The sequence below is a fragment of the Thunnus albacares genome, chromosome 13 (genome assembly GCF_914725855.1).
Source record: "Thunnus albacares chromosome 13, fThuAlb1.1, whole genome shotgun sequence".
Classification (NCBI taxonomy): domain Eukaryota; kingdom Metazoa; phylum Chordata; class Actinopteri; order Scombriformes; family Scombridae; genus Thunnus; species Thunnus albacares.
The window spans coordinates 20,016,020-20,030,838 of record NC_058118.1 but is presented as its reverse complement, the minus strand read 5'-3'; the positions used below and the strand labels follow the sequence as shown (position 1 = coordinate 20,030,838).

Genomic DNA, 14,819 nt, shown 5'->3' with positions numbered 1-14,819 from the left:
GACTACTTGAAATGAATAATAGATAACACAGCAAACTAATCATTTTGAAATAAAGGTGAAAAGTTTTAATATTGTTCTTTACAGTGTATATTTGACTTTGACAATTTGATAATTCCTCTTAAAAGCATTTTTGGACCCAAAGACTTCTTTGGCTGCGAGGAGTGAAGGAGTGGTATTAAGGTGATTAGCTGGATGCCATTCACTTTTGAAAATATTGGATACACTTCCAAGGTTTCACCTACACCTTGGCCAGAGTCATTTAAACATACAAACCAGTATGTAAAAAAAAAAAATCTTTACAAAACAGCAGAGTACAAAAAGGACAAAAAGCTCAGAGATAAACCCAGAAGCAGCACCATCAATAGAAGGAAGGAAGGATATTGAAGTCAGTTCAATAACAAGCCAGGAACTAATGCAAATATGCCAGCACATGATCAGCATGCTGAACAAGCTACAGACAAAGGCAAGTTTGTGCAAGACTAATAGATCATCTCCAAATAAGTTGGGGAGATCTGAAGTTGGGCATTCATTATTGTATATTACTCTACATAACCACCTACTATATAGTAACATGTCACTTATTTATCTCAGCACTCCTTGCACTCTTCACTTCTTTGCACTATTTGTATCATGTTTATAGTTCACAGAAACCGTTTCACCTGTTTATAGACATTCCTTGTATATCTTTCTGAAGATTGTTGTGTTGTGTGTGTCAATACATAAAGAGCCACTAAACTGGAGTCAAACTCCTTGTATGCGTTAACATACTTGGCCAATAAAGATGATTCTGATTCTGATTTTGAATGTCTCTCTCCAGGTTGACCAGGCAAAAAAAGACTATTCTTTATCGAGAGCTGGATTATTTTTTGAACAAACTAATAAATGAAAAACACCTTTACAGTGCCACTGAGGTATTTGATAAGTTGTTTAAAAGAGGATGACAAATGCCCCAGACTCTGCTTGCTGATGTTACTGTATTGCGCTAAAATGTTAATGCTTTAGAAAGGGACTTAAACAAGGCTTTAAATTTCTTCCTATAATGTTCTGCTTTTGATCTCCTCAAGAAAGTTCAGCAAATCTTAACCACTGTTACTATTTACCACTAATAAACCTCACTGATATGCATAAAAACTCTCACATACTGAGGGAGACTAAATCATCCAAGAATTCACAACAACCTCAGTTTTTCTTTTAATACATGATACTAATAGTCAAATGTTGAAGATATTTTTAGAAAGCTTTGGAGTGGCCTTCTTCCTGTTCATGTAAAATACCTGTCAAGCAAATATGTCAATTTTTAATAACCGTGTGTGCACTATGAACTTTTGTCTTAGGCTGAACATTATTAGTTCTGTTCTTAGACTTTAGGCCTTTCTGGCTTTTCACCTAGTCTTAACTTAAACTCAACTAGACATCTTGGATTCAACTTGGACTGAACAGAAAGAATTTGATTACAGTCCTACATTTTGAATGAGGTGATTTAATAAGGAAATCTATGCCACAAGAGTACAAATCCATTTCATTCACTTAATGTCAGTTTCCCCTATTCTAACCGCACACTGTTTGTTCATCTATCTCCATAAAATAAAACATGTTTTCCTGGAAGTCTGCTATTTAATTAGAATCGGGGACCTTCTCTTTGTCTGAATAGTACAAGGGATGACAAATATTGCCTGGCTGCATAGTGAGATATCACTGCAGGCAGGTCTCCACAAGCAGCCGTCAGCTTACATAAAACATGGCACACTTTGGGCCAGCGTTGACTTCTCATTGCAAGCTGGCAGGGTATGTGCTCTAAAGTCCTGACCACACAAACTGCTTCACTTCTATTAGACTAGAGTCCCATAAACTGTTCTAATGTGCCAAAGATTTGGAGAAGGTCCAAACGTATTCACTGTCTAATAGCTTGTGTGTGTGCGCACTGCATGTGTAAAGGCAGTTTTTTATGGTGTGGTGCAATGTTGTAGGATAGCAACCTGACCCAACACACACTATTGCATTATTGCTGGTAAAAGTATACAAACTAAAATCATGCTTTAGGGTTGGACGTAAGATGCAAGTAAACGCAAATGACTTGAGGTACTTTTGAGCTACAGTTAGTCTTGAAAAAATTAAGACAGCACTGATCAGCTCGCAATGCTGCCTATCTACTTTCACCATTAGTGTTTTCAGGTGTGTGGTGTGTTTATATGTGTGTGTTCCTCCAATGTTTCACTTGACCGGACGATCCAATTAACCTTTCGGTGCTTCCCTCTCTGTTTTGTATAAACACCCAGAGGACAACAGCTGATTTATGAGGACGGAGTGAAAGACTGGAAATAAAATTTAAAAAAGAGCTAGGTGATTGCATTCTTTGCCTTCCCCATACACACGGCAGGCAGTCGGCCCATTTATTCTGATGAAGGTGAAGGAGGACAGAGCTCTGAAATGCGTCCTTGACATTCATAATAGCACTCCAGACATATTTAAAAGACAAACTAAAGAGCAAGTTATCACCTGTAACTGGGCCAAATGGAACCACCAGTCAGATTTCTTTAATGAATAATGATGAGCACTGAGGGGGAGAGATACCTATTAAGAGGTATATGTGATCCATTGAAACAGGAGAAACCAACCTAAAATTGAGTTTGAATTCATATTTAAACATAGTTGGGGTTTTTTCGTTTTTTTTAAACACTGGTAGTAAAAAAAACATCTGAAGTGCATAGTGCCTAAATTATAAATGATCTGGTCTGTAAAAGTGATTTGAGCAAATCAAACCTCAGTTAAGTTTTCCACTGTCTCTTGAACAATATTCGTTTGCTACTGCTTTTATTGGATAGGTGTCTCATTTTGGAACAAAACCTTTTCATGTATAATTACTGTATTTAATGTTTCTAATGCCTCACCTGTGGAGACCCATCAGATCCCTGGTCCTTGGTCTTTCTAGCAAGCCTTTTCTTCTTCTTATGAAGCGGTTTGGACTCCAGGATCATTTCCTCCAACTCAAATGTAGGATCACAGTTTAGTCTCCGCCTCTGTGAAGTCACATACACATACAGGCATTCATGTAAAAAAAAAAACAGGGTTAAATATTGAATCAAGTCGATGAAAAATTTAGAGACCTGCCACAACATATAAGTACACTGAATGCCAAGTCTACACTTGAAGTAGTAATCTCTGAGATTCTCATGGTTTTGATTTTGGCAACACTTTTGATCATAGTCAATTATTGTTGAGATGTTTCTTCACTACACTAAGTCAGTATAGACTATTCTAAAGCTAAAATACAATACAAAGTTGAAAATACAAAGTTTTTAACATTTGTATGTGCCACATAACTTTTTGTTGGAAGGGCCTTTGACAGAAGCATGTAAGGGCAGTAAGGGCTTCATGAACTGTGTATCAGTTATGTGTTATAGTGGTGCATACAAAACATGATGATGTATGTGTCAATGTTGGAATTATTACTTAAAGATAAAACATGAAGAGCAACAATTAGCATCTAGCATCACTGAACAACTGGCATTTGCATCCCATAAAAGGATGTGCAATGATTAAACTTGAAGTTTTATACAGTATGATATGATACAATACAGGATTACATAATTTACGTCTTTATACTACAGGAAGGATCAAGACTCAAATGAGAGCAAATCATTAAATACACTGAGTGCTTGGAAGTTAGGAAACAAAACATAAGGGCTGAGTTCTCCCTTCATGTTCAAACATTAATAGTCTGTAGGGGACTAAAGAAAGGAAAGGCCTGTAATTAGATAGAGAGACACTGTCAATTCCCCATCGATCCTCTGTGTTTTTCCTCTGCTGTGCCAGCCTTGCCGCTGGGGACACCCGCTGCTCTGCAGTCGCTGTGGACTTTTACTGGAATTAGATAAAGTCATTTAGTCATCTATTCACTTAGAGCAGTCATTATTCTGCATTCATTCAGCTCTGGTACAAAGCAGTGACTGTTACTGTCAGCTTGCCACTAAAACAATACAGGATAGTTTTTGTATTGCTTAATCGTTGCATCGTTGTGAGTGACAAGTCAAGAGACAGCTATGGTTATTATATCTGTCATTACTGTACCTCAATCAATCTATCATGCCTGTAAAAGCTAACAGATTAACTCCATTGTTACAGTATTTTCAGAAGAATTATAGATCCAGTTTGATTAAAATACTCCAATGACAGCTCCTTGCAGTTGTACGGGACTGAGTCAAGTTAACTGTTAGGAAGCATGTAGACTCTTGAGCGTGGTAGGTTCTCTTTTCTCCTGTAGAGTTTCCATATTTGAAACTTGGGACAGTACATCAGTGCAGCTTCTGTAACAACCTGACACCACAGAGAGAGCACAGTTCACCAGCTTGCCAACCAAAAAGCTGGAATTGCTGCCTAATATTATTACATGCAACCACTCTCTCCATTCAACTCATCATAATCATCCAGAGACCACCTGTAGAGCTGCAGGTAGACATGCAGAGGCTTTCTTTGCCTTTGTCTACATGTAAGAGGCATGCACAAGTGTGTGCTACTTTGTCCTACTCTACATCTGTACAGTCTGACTGGGTGTCCACACACTCAGTGGGAGATCCAGCTCAGCCCAGCAGGGGGCGATGTCTACAGCTTTACAAGAAAGGATTAGATGAAGAGTGGGTTGTTCTGGCTACATCTTTTCCCTTGAATGTTTTCCCCATAGGGGAAATACTGGTGTGGGAAAAGGTATGGGGAAGCGACAGAGGGAAGAAGAGGTTTCAGGGATGGACAGTTTTTTTTATTCTGGAGTGTTTAAAAGGACCAAATTCATGTTATTATACTCTCTTACCATACTCATGGTAATGCTGTAAGGTAGTTTGGATTAAAGCATCCACAGATGGCTTTATCATCATATGGCATACTTTCTTTTTTTTTATTAACTATCATTTTGTTTATAAAACATTAGACATTGTGGTGGATCACAGAAAGTGTGGTGGATCTGATTAGCGACACAATAAAACAGGACAATGTCAGGAAAAACATTTTCTTCTATTCAGATATGAACATTTTGTTGGTTAGTATACTGAGGCAGTGCTCAGTTTATTTCTGATACTCACATTGGGAATAAAGCCTGGAGGAAGCTGTTTGCTGAGCACAGCATCCCAGTTGACGTCTGACATGTAGTCCAGATCCTGTAGTTCTGCTAGACAGGAAATGCGCTTCTGGACATCTATGCACAGCAACTGAAGGGGACAAAATGATTAGAGTAAGAAAAATTGTCCATTTGGAGGCATGGTTGAAAAGTTGGAAGCAGAGTCCTACTGAGAGACGAGCACATTTACTTTTAAAGGTCTGTCTATAAATGAGGATATAGGGACAAAGTAGTTGGAGTTAGGAGATATTGAGGAAAGGGTCAGGAGAGGATGGAGGGAGAAGGAGATAAAGAGTGACAGAAAGAGGGGACAGAAGGAGAGGTAAAGAAAATGAGATGCATATAGGTGATGAGGAGAATTCAGCGGGTTGTGAAGTGTGAAGGATAAAGGACGAATATATTGAGCTTGGATTTCTCCCCTAACATTCTCTTTACATCTTTCACTCTCTCTTGCTCACACACACACGCCACACACACACTCCCTTTCACTCCCTCACACATACAGATTTACACATGCGACTGGAATGCCAATGAGGTACAAAGAGTCTGAGCACGAAGCAATGCAACAGTTTGACTGCAGTGGATCGCTGCCAAGACAAAACCCAAATGCTACAGCAACAGTGTATCTATTGGCTTTGCAAGAGGCTTAATAGCACATAGAGGAATAGACTTCTTGTGACAGTTAATTATGGATTGACTTTTGAGATTAAAGAATATGCCAGTTACATTAAATGTCAAAAATGTACATCTTAATTATAGTAATTGAGAAATGTTATGAGTAGTCTTAATTTTTCAATACCAAGCTCTTTGTTCTTGCACTTTGTGAGATCCTGTTGACTTTGTACCTTACATATTTTTATGTAGCAGTGTAACAGTTAATGATTCACTGTTCTTCACTAACAACACAAGTTTCTGTTTTTGAATATTGATTGTACGTGAATATGATTATAATTCTAAAGCTGCACTACATGCTACAAGATTTTCAGGTACAAATAAACTCCTTGTATACAAATTAGGGCTGTAAGAATGAAAGTCACCCCCTAATTAAGATTCTTTAGATGCACCCTATTTAGCCAAATGAAGTGCTGGTGTCAATCATGAATAATTGTCTGCCCACAGGAAATATTGAATTCAAACCTAACAGAACAATGCAAACTATCTCCTACAAAATAGCAAGTGGTCCATCAAGAAAAGCTAGCCTTGCCAACATTAGATCTTTTGCCTGCCTTGTCTGATATATATTAATAACATTTCATATTACATTGGAGAATTGGGGTTTTGAAGTTAAATTTTGCCATCAGGCAGTTGGCAAGTGCAGGTGGAAATAAATGACTTCTACAGTACATTCGGGAGGTGTGGTGGACCTAATTCAAAAAAAAAAAAAAAACATCTGTTGTACAAGGTGACACTCAACCACCCACATTTGAGAAAGGTTTGGCATGCATTCAAATCTCGCAGCAGAGTTACTTCAGATCCTTAGCACTGGTAAGTGCTACTGTTAGATGGAATGCACATTATGCCACTGTACATGAATGATACCATGCTCACTACACAGCAGCCTATATGAAACAGTGTGCTTCTGCCACTGAGCATTCACATGAGGCAAAACATCCAAAACACTGCCAAGATTTCTAAACAAAGAGTAGCTGGTGAAATTAATTGCCAAAATAGAACAAGAGACAATTAAAGCACAAGTCTCCTTTTACAGACCCTTGAAAGATAAAGAGAAGAGAAGCAACATGAAGCAATACTTTTTGGGGACTGTGTAACATTAACTAACCAAGCACACAGAAGCATGTAATGAAATGAAAATAAAAAATTCAAATCTGTGCAAGAAATGAGGGCAGATGTACCGTTTTTATGTTACCCCCTCAGGCTTAGTTCAGAGTAGCGTTAACATCCTAGATGTCAAGCTATACACATATACGTGTCTCAGGAACCTCTGTTTTGGCACATAATGTAATTCAAAGACCAGTAGTTGTATGGATCTTGGTTTCTGATGACAGTATTTCATCATTACCTGTTTATGGTGGGCATGGTTCGTTTTGCCACTCAGTAGTGTTGTACCATGTGAAAAAGGTGACATAAATGCATTATGCCTGTGCATCTCCTTTACCTTTCTGAGAAGAGACTTCATTTCCAAAGACCAGGCTGCTGGGTAGCTTGGATGGACCTTGTGAAACGTCTGAAGGATCTCATTAGCCGGAGTACTGGATCTCATCACATATGGTCTCTGAAACAGGGAGATGAGAAGAGTGTTACAGGAAATTTGTATTCACAGTCATGCACTGCCTGGAGGAGTTTTTTTGATAAAGTATGTGTCTTAAAGTATGTTCCGCAATTGGCCTTCTCCACTGTCTCTCTTCCTCTTGTGCTTACCTTCTGTGACCCCATTATCTGCACTGATGGGGACCAATGATAGAGGAAACAAAGAATAAGGGACTATTCTCAAAACACAACTTCGACTCTCTGAGACACACACTGAGAGGGCTTTCTCTGGGTCAGAAAACAAAGCAAAGCCTGTTGAGAGTTCTTCACACCTGTCTGTCTCCATCCTCTGGGGTGGAGAAACTTCTTTCATTTCAGATGGAGACTGGCACAGCGACAAGACACAGACAGATCAGGGTGGTTGGACGTGGACAGTCCTTGTTTGCCCTGTTTCTCCCAGATCATTTGTTTATGGAAGGCATAAATGGGCAAATATTCTCTTTTTGACTAATACTTTCAATGTCATTTTTGCTTTGTCTGCTGGTTTGCAGCGAAAAGAAATGGGTAAAATGAAAGAGAAATGGGAGCGACATGCAACCTAGATGGATGCCTCGCCATTCTTCATTTTAGTCTCTCTCAGATGCATGATAGCAATTATATTCCAATTCTGCAGATGTTACCCATACAGGGCGCTCACAAGGTGTCAGATAACCACTGATATATTGTTTTGGAGTCAGATGTTCAAAAGTCAGATGGTGGGTAAGGCAGAAATTGGCTCGTTTATTGCAATATGTTTACATTATTTTGTAGATTTGCCATGAAGTCTCTGTTTGCCTTCTCCAGGGTTGTTTCCTTTAATTTAGAAAAATGGAGGCTAGAGGAACAGAAACTAAGTTAGAGTGATTGATTTGTGATTCTGGAGAGATGCTGAGTTGCCTGGACCTGCATCTGCAACCAGTGGTTAGGCCCAGCAGGAAAGCATGGCTAGTGAGAAAGGAGTTTAACAGTCTGAGAGTAAAGCATGAATGAAATAAGATGTGGTCGGAGCCTAAGAGGGCGATACGATTAAGTAAAAGCTGAGAAGGGATCGAAAGGTGCCTGGAGCTGGATAATAGTGAGCTAGCTCTCCATTTTCAACAGCAAAATAATTCTGCACACCCAACAGGCCAGTTTTCAATGCCCTGAGACTGGTTTATGCTTTATAGATGGTCTTGAAATGTGGCTGTCACAGAATAGTGTAGGAGAAAGCCCCCGGGAGACAGAGGGATGAAGTGAAAATGAATTGTCTGGGAGAAGGTGAGGGTGGTGTGCAGAGAGACGGGTGAAAGAAAGTCTTGGAGAGGGTTTACATACTGTCAATGACAGGGATTATAGAGGAATTTCCAAAAAAGAGAGAAATGGGGCTAACTTCTTTGTCACTTACACACCAATTTCTTGGTGTGTAAATGTGTGCTCAGCAATCTTCTCCTGAATGAGTGAAGGTTAAGGAGTACTTGAAAAGCACAGGGCACACTTTTGAGGTAAGAGAGAAGATTTAAGGCATTTTGGTACAGGTAAGATGTCGATTTGATGTCAGAAAGATGACAAAACATTTCAGGTTTTGAGGGGAAAATAAAGCTTGAGAGTGGACTTAAGATATTTCAGTTTGCGTAAGTTGGGTCAGAAAAAGGACAAAATGCATTTAAATGCATTTAAATAATGATGTCACAGTTTATGGAGAAGTGTGAGAGGGAGTGCATGGAAATGTCTAAAAAGAGGAAAGGATTTCAGGAACAAATTATGACAGCTCCAGATCAGTTTCAGGTGTTCTGGGTCCTTGTCAGTATAGACAGTTATTGTAGTTTGTGTATTCATCATCCTGAAATATGAGAGGAAATTCTACAGCTGCAGCCAAGAGGCTGCTGTCAGCTCAGACACAGCCAGATATATTAAGGAGATTGAGTGAAAACATTACGTCCTGTGTTTATTTCCATGACATCAGAAATAAACTCCTCCAGATGGGACCAGCAAAAAATTAAATAAATAATATTTTAGAAAATCTATTTCAATTATATGGCTCTCGAAATAACTGAATTATATTTTCTTATTCTCCTCCAGCGATTTGTCTCACACCGTGACTAAACATTTAAACATCTTCCCCAGTAAGGTCATCTTAAATGTAAAATTCAATTATAGCTTCAGCCTCCTTTTGTTTTTTGGAGGCTGAGGACTTGCTGTATTTCTGCTTTCCTACTGACAGTAGTTCTAGCACACTCTTGTTGGTGTCATATGTATTATTCACTGCAATAAAGTGTGCCAGGCCATGCTAAAGCGAGCTGAGATGTGGACATGGTGATGGTGCTCTGTGTGTGCCTACATTACCTGTCCTCTTAGTAGCTCGTAGGCTGTGATACCCAGCGACCACCAGTCAACAGAGAAGGAGTAGCCAGGGTGGGACCCCTCGAAGATCTGAAAAAGCTCAGGAGCTGACAGACAGAAAAATAAGTACAACAAAATTAAAAGTGTGGTGCCTAGGTTAGAAACAGACTTTTTTTTGGTGTGTTAGTATATTTTCATCTCTTGAATTCATGGTTCTCATCTTTTTTGTTTTGGGGACAGTTTCTCTCAAGTATAACCCTTTTCAGACATGGAAAATATAGCTTGCTTCATCCAACTGTTAAAGGAGACTGCACCCTCTTCTTACAGTGAAACCCTTTATAAGTTTTCTCATTTATTAGATGGCAAATTCTGCTGCCTATTTCCATTCATTCAGCATGGATAAAACTGAAATTGTAGGGAAAGAGACTAGATGTTGGAAGTGTCACAGAAATGTTACAAGGTCCCACTCAGTCAGATTGCTGTTGCAACTTTACGTTAAAGGTTATTCAGGTATGAGAACAACATGTAAAATCTCACAAAAGGGGCTTGTGAAACACTGTACGAGCTGCTTATACATTTCAAATTTGTTGTTACGTCTTCCGAATTGTGAGAAACTGGCAATAGGCTTTACTGAAAAGGATTGTATCATTTTCCACATTGAGCCCATAACCAGCCCAGTTTCACACTTAACTGCCAAGTTTTTGTTGTTGCTTCTGTGATGAAAAGCATTTCACACACATACACACACACACACTCACACACACGCACTCCTCTCCTTTGTGGCAGGTTTGCGCTGCCTTTTCACTAAGGAAGAAAAGTGCAGTTTATCTACTGAAGCTTCTGAGAGAGGGTTTTTTTTCTTTTTCCCAGAAGACCAATGAGTTTCTGTTACACCACAGAGTATTTGCCAGAAAACTTGTCACACATGAACATGATCGCGCATCTTATAATGACAGAAACAGGCACACACACACACACACACACAAACACAGGCTGCCTTGTCATTCATATTCCCCAGAAATCCTGTTAGTTCCTATCAGATCTCTAAGGAACTGAATCTACATGGATCTGTACTGGATCGCTACTGTAATAATGAGTCATGAGGAGGACACTTGCAGCTGTGCTGAAAAGGATAAATGTTGGTTTCTAAATGCAGTATTACTGTAAGTTATGTCACAAAATTTCTGTGAATTAAAGCTCCTAGTTTCAAAATGGTTTTCTCTAGATGCTATTTGAGATCCCCAGCATTAAAGTTGCCTTGTGAAATACTGGTCAAAAATGTATTTTCTTACCCATGTATGGCTTGGTCCCAGCAATGGACGTTGCTTTTAGGTCTTCCTTTACAATGGCTGCGATGTTGAAGTCCGTTAGATGAACGTGTCCTGTAGAATAGAGATTATTTTGTTTATAATACACGTTTACTGTGTATCACTTGTGTGAAACCTAAGCTCTGTTTAAAACATCAGTCTTAACTGTTTCCCCTTAAAGTTTAAGCTTTTGGAATTAAATTAAATCAGCCTACAGATAGCAGATATCCTACTTTGTATGCTGCTTAAAGTATGTAAATGTTGGATATGCAAATATGAGGGATTTAAATATACAGTGTAACTGAAACACTGAAATAATGCTCTCTAATAATGTAATCATAATGCTCTTACATTTCAATTATTAAAAGGTATCAAAAGCTAATTAACTGAGGCTTCATTGATTGAATTTTATGTTATTAAATTGTGATTGAGCTAGAAGAGCTTCCTGGGTATTTTAGCGGCAATCTCGCTGGTTTCCAATGTCAAACCATTGACCTGTTTCTCACTGTGCCGCAAGATGGCCGAGAGTCTTTGCCATGCACACTGAGCACACGCTAATGAGCTGATGGTACAGTATATGTGTGTGCCTGTGTGTGACATACAGACAGACAGAGCAAGACAGAGCAAGAGAGTATTTGTCGCATGAATGAATGTCCCCTGTAAACCTAGAAGCGCATACAGTAAGATCACACATGCACAAACGCACATAGCCATACTGTACAGACATAAAATAAAAAGGTAGAATATTTTATCACACACAGAGATAACTGTGTGAATATAAAGGAGGCAGGAGCTGGCCAGTCAAAGACAATTTATTTACACAAAGACATTGGTCCTTAAAGATAAGAGAACTGCCAGAAATAATCTGTCCATGTAAGAAAAAAAAACAAACTACCATCTCGCTTGTTCTCCTTTTACTGGTTTTTCTTTACCTTCTCTATCGCTGCAGTACTCTCCTCTTTCAGTTTTTTTTATTCTGTCTGCCTTTTTATTATCCCCCTCTCTTCTCTTTTGCTTTTTGCCTCTTGTATCTTCCTCTATCCTCTTCTCATTATTCAAGTTTTACTTTTCTTCTTCCTCAAAAAAAGCCCCCATCTTTTTACTATTTTATGCTCTGGCTTCTCTAGCTCTCTATGTCCTTTGCTGTTTGAAATGTGCTCACATACTATGTTCAAAGCCGTGGTGCATGAGTGTAGATGTGTAGTGATGCAGAGGGGGGAGATCGGGCGGTGCTTTGCCCATATACAAGGACCGATTGTTAATGCAGTCTGATGACTGTGACAGAGGTGCAGCAGGACTGACTCAGACTTTAAGTGGAGCTTGAGTAAGAGTGGAGCTCCTTTCATTGTTTTTTTTTTTTCATATTTAATGATGCCTCCTGCCTCTGTCACATACTTATCTCTCTTCTATCTTTTCTGTCTTCATCTCTCTTAGCTTTGCAGAAGACAGATTTAGGACAGGAGTTTTATGGTAGCCAGCGGGAAGAAACAGACAGCCATTATCAAAATGTTGGGCTGCTGGGCCAATAGTCCCTAGAAGCAAAAAATAGATCTTGAATAGACATGCTTTGAACACTCAGATTGAAACCTCTTTGGTGTACTGAGTGTAAGGAGTAGTGCAGCCTCTTGGGGCAAATAGCAAAGGCTTTTACACTGATGGGTTTGCTTCAGTATTAGTAATTGTTCATTTTTCAATTTGAAATATTCAGAGTTGACAAGTGTTGTTGGGACATTTGTTTGTTCAGTCGCAGAGCAGATATGCCACTGAGTCAGCTGTCAAAAGACACAAACATGAGTTGAGTCTTAGTCAGAGAGAGATTAATTTAAAATCAATGTTTTTTTCCGAAAATGTACATACGTTGCTTTTGGGTAACAAAGTTTTTTCACCACACTGGTGTCTTTTATTTTAAAGTAGCATTTCCTGGTGTAGACGATAAGCAGGAGTCTGCTGTGGCAGAATATAATAAAATGTCTGAACATTAGCTAGCTGATGCACCTTTTAAGTATTTTTTTTTCCTTTTCAGCAAAGTCATTTTTAATGCCCTGTTCCTGTTCCTTGCTTAGCATGTTGACATGTTACGCTGTAGATAAAAGAAGTTTTTTTAAGCCCAAATATGCCTGAATTAACTCTGTTGCAATGCTTTTAATATAATTGTTTTTTTTAAAGCTTTAATTATGGTTTCTCGTAGCATGTTCTTGTTTCGGGTTAAGCTGCTATTGCACTGTTTTTGAAATGGCCACTTCGCCCACTCTGATCATGTGTTTGCACTCATTGAAGGGAAAATTACAGTTTGTTAAAATAATACATGTAGTTCAGAGTGATACCATTCCTTTAAATTCAAATAAAATCTCTTGATCTAAAATCTGTAGTCAGTCAGTGAAATTAACCCCCATTTGTCTCCAGTCAAACTATTCCCTACCTGTGTGAGTGTTAAAATCTGCAGTGGCTGAACAATGGTTCAGCAGGTGGCTTAGTTATCTAATGTGTTTTGTTTGGATTAGCTGCACAACTGTTGAGATTTGATCCTTACGTTATATCACGCTGCTGCATATCTCTTCTATTTTTAATTTCTCTTTGCTTGCTGCGGCCTCAAAACAACCCCACCACCGATGAGAACTACATAACACATACAGTACTGTACAGACAGAAATGAATTTGCCAGTGGTCCCCTTATGGATTTCTGTGGGCCACTTTAAGTATCCACATTTAGGCTTTTGAGCACTTCTACATGAACTTTATGTATAATATTTATGTAATATCACTCAAACTAAACTGGCCTGTTTCACAAAGCAAGAGTAATGTAACCACAGATGTTCTCCTTGACACAATTTACAAACTCCTGTTAAGAGTCAGAATTAATGCATAATTCCATATCCAATCAATTGTTTTCTCTGGGTTCCCTCTCTGTTTCTCCATGGTAACCCCATCCTTTAACCAGAGGTCTACCAATAAATTTGATTTGATAGAACATCATGTGAATGTGACAGCGTTCTTTGTAATTGTTAGTTGACAATTAAGATGTGTATGAAATTGAAATGTTTACAGCTGCTCATCATCATATCATAATACATTTTCAGTATATCTCAACACTTCTCCTTCTCTGTAGCACTACCAGCATCCAGGACCTCATCTGTCTCAGCAATGGTGGTCACAACCTATTTTCAATATATAAACTCACTTATAACATTAAAAAATGTTTGAGCCACGGCAGGGCTTTACGCTAGATTATCATATATTAGAAATAATAAAGTAATTAATATGTATCATCTCATTGTTGAATTAATCCCCATGAAAACTGGAACATGAACATTAGTAACAAGAGCCAATTTGACATAGTGGACAAACCGTGGAATTACAATGTCACGTCAATGTGACGTCTGTAAATCAGCAGATACGTTTTTTTGAGCGTTACAACCCCCACGAAATGACTTATTTCGCTATCAGAATTTAATCCATTTGGTCCAATCACATTTCTAAAGTCTAGTAGAGCCATGCAGTTGAATTGTTTTATCCCCATTCAAGTTAGCCAGAGGGCTAAACCGTAAGTTAGCAGTCTCGGCTGGCAGAAGTCTCTAGTGAGCATGCTCCATGGGCACATTGGGCCCATAGAGTGTGCACCATGGATGTATAAAGAAAACTGGATACAGCATCGAAGGCGGGGCCCCGTTCATTCCTATGAAAGTTGCTCAGTGGCGCATGAAGCCAAAAAAGTTTGACTTCTGTATATAAAATTACCCGGGATTATTGGGCCCATAGAGCAAGCGCACTAGTGACTTTCGCCAGCCAAGCCGGCTACTTCTGGTTTAGCCCTCCGGCTAACTTGGATGGGGATAAAACAA

General features: G+C 38.9%; 1 protein-coding gene and 1 long non-coding RNA gene across 4 annotated transcripts in view; one reads left to right on the top strand and one right to left on the bottom strand.

Annotated features, from left to right (window-relative positions):
* Positions 1-14,819, bottom strand: part of stk32a (serine/threonine kinase 32A) — a 78,052-nt gene that overhangs the window by 10,699 nt on the left and 52,534 nt on the right. For all 3 annotated transcript variants that reach the window (XM_044369958.1, XM_044369960.1, XM_044369959.1), the window contains 5 exons: positions 10,966-11,055; positions 9,677-9,780; positions 7,224-7,340; positions 5,073-5,198; positions 2,889-3,017 (listed from right to left, as the gene is read on the bottom strand). In XM_044369958.1, coding sequence (XP_044225893.1) covers positions 2,889-3,017; positions 5,073-5,198; positions 7,224-7,340; positions 9,677-9,780; positions 10,966-11,055 — 566 coding nt within the window. The remainder of the gene's footprint in view (positions 1-2,888; positions 3,018-5,072; positions 5,199-7,223; positions 7,341-9,676; positions 9,781-10,965; positions 11,056-14,819) is intronic.
* LOC122995035 overlaps positions 1-14,819 on the top strand; it is a 62,618-nt gene that overhangs the window by 12,622 nt on the left and 35,177 nt on the right. The gene's annotated exons all lie outside the window — the stretch shown is intronic.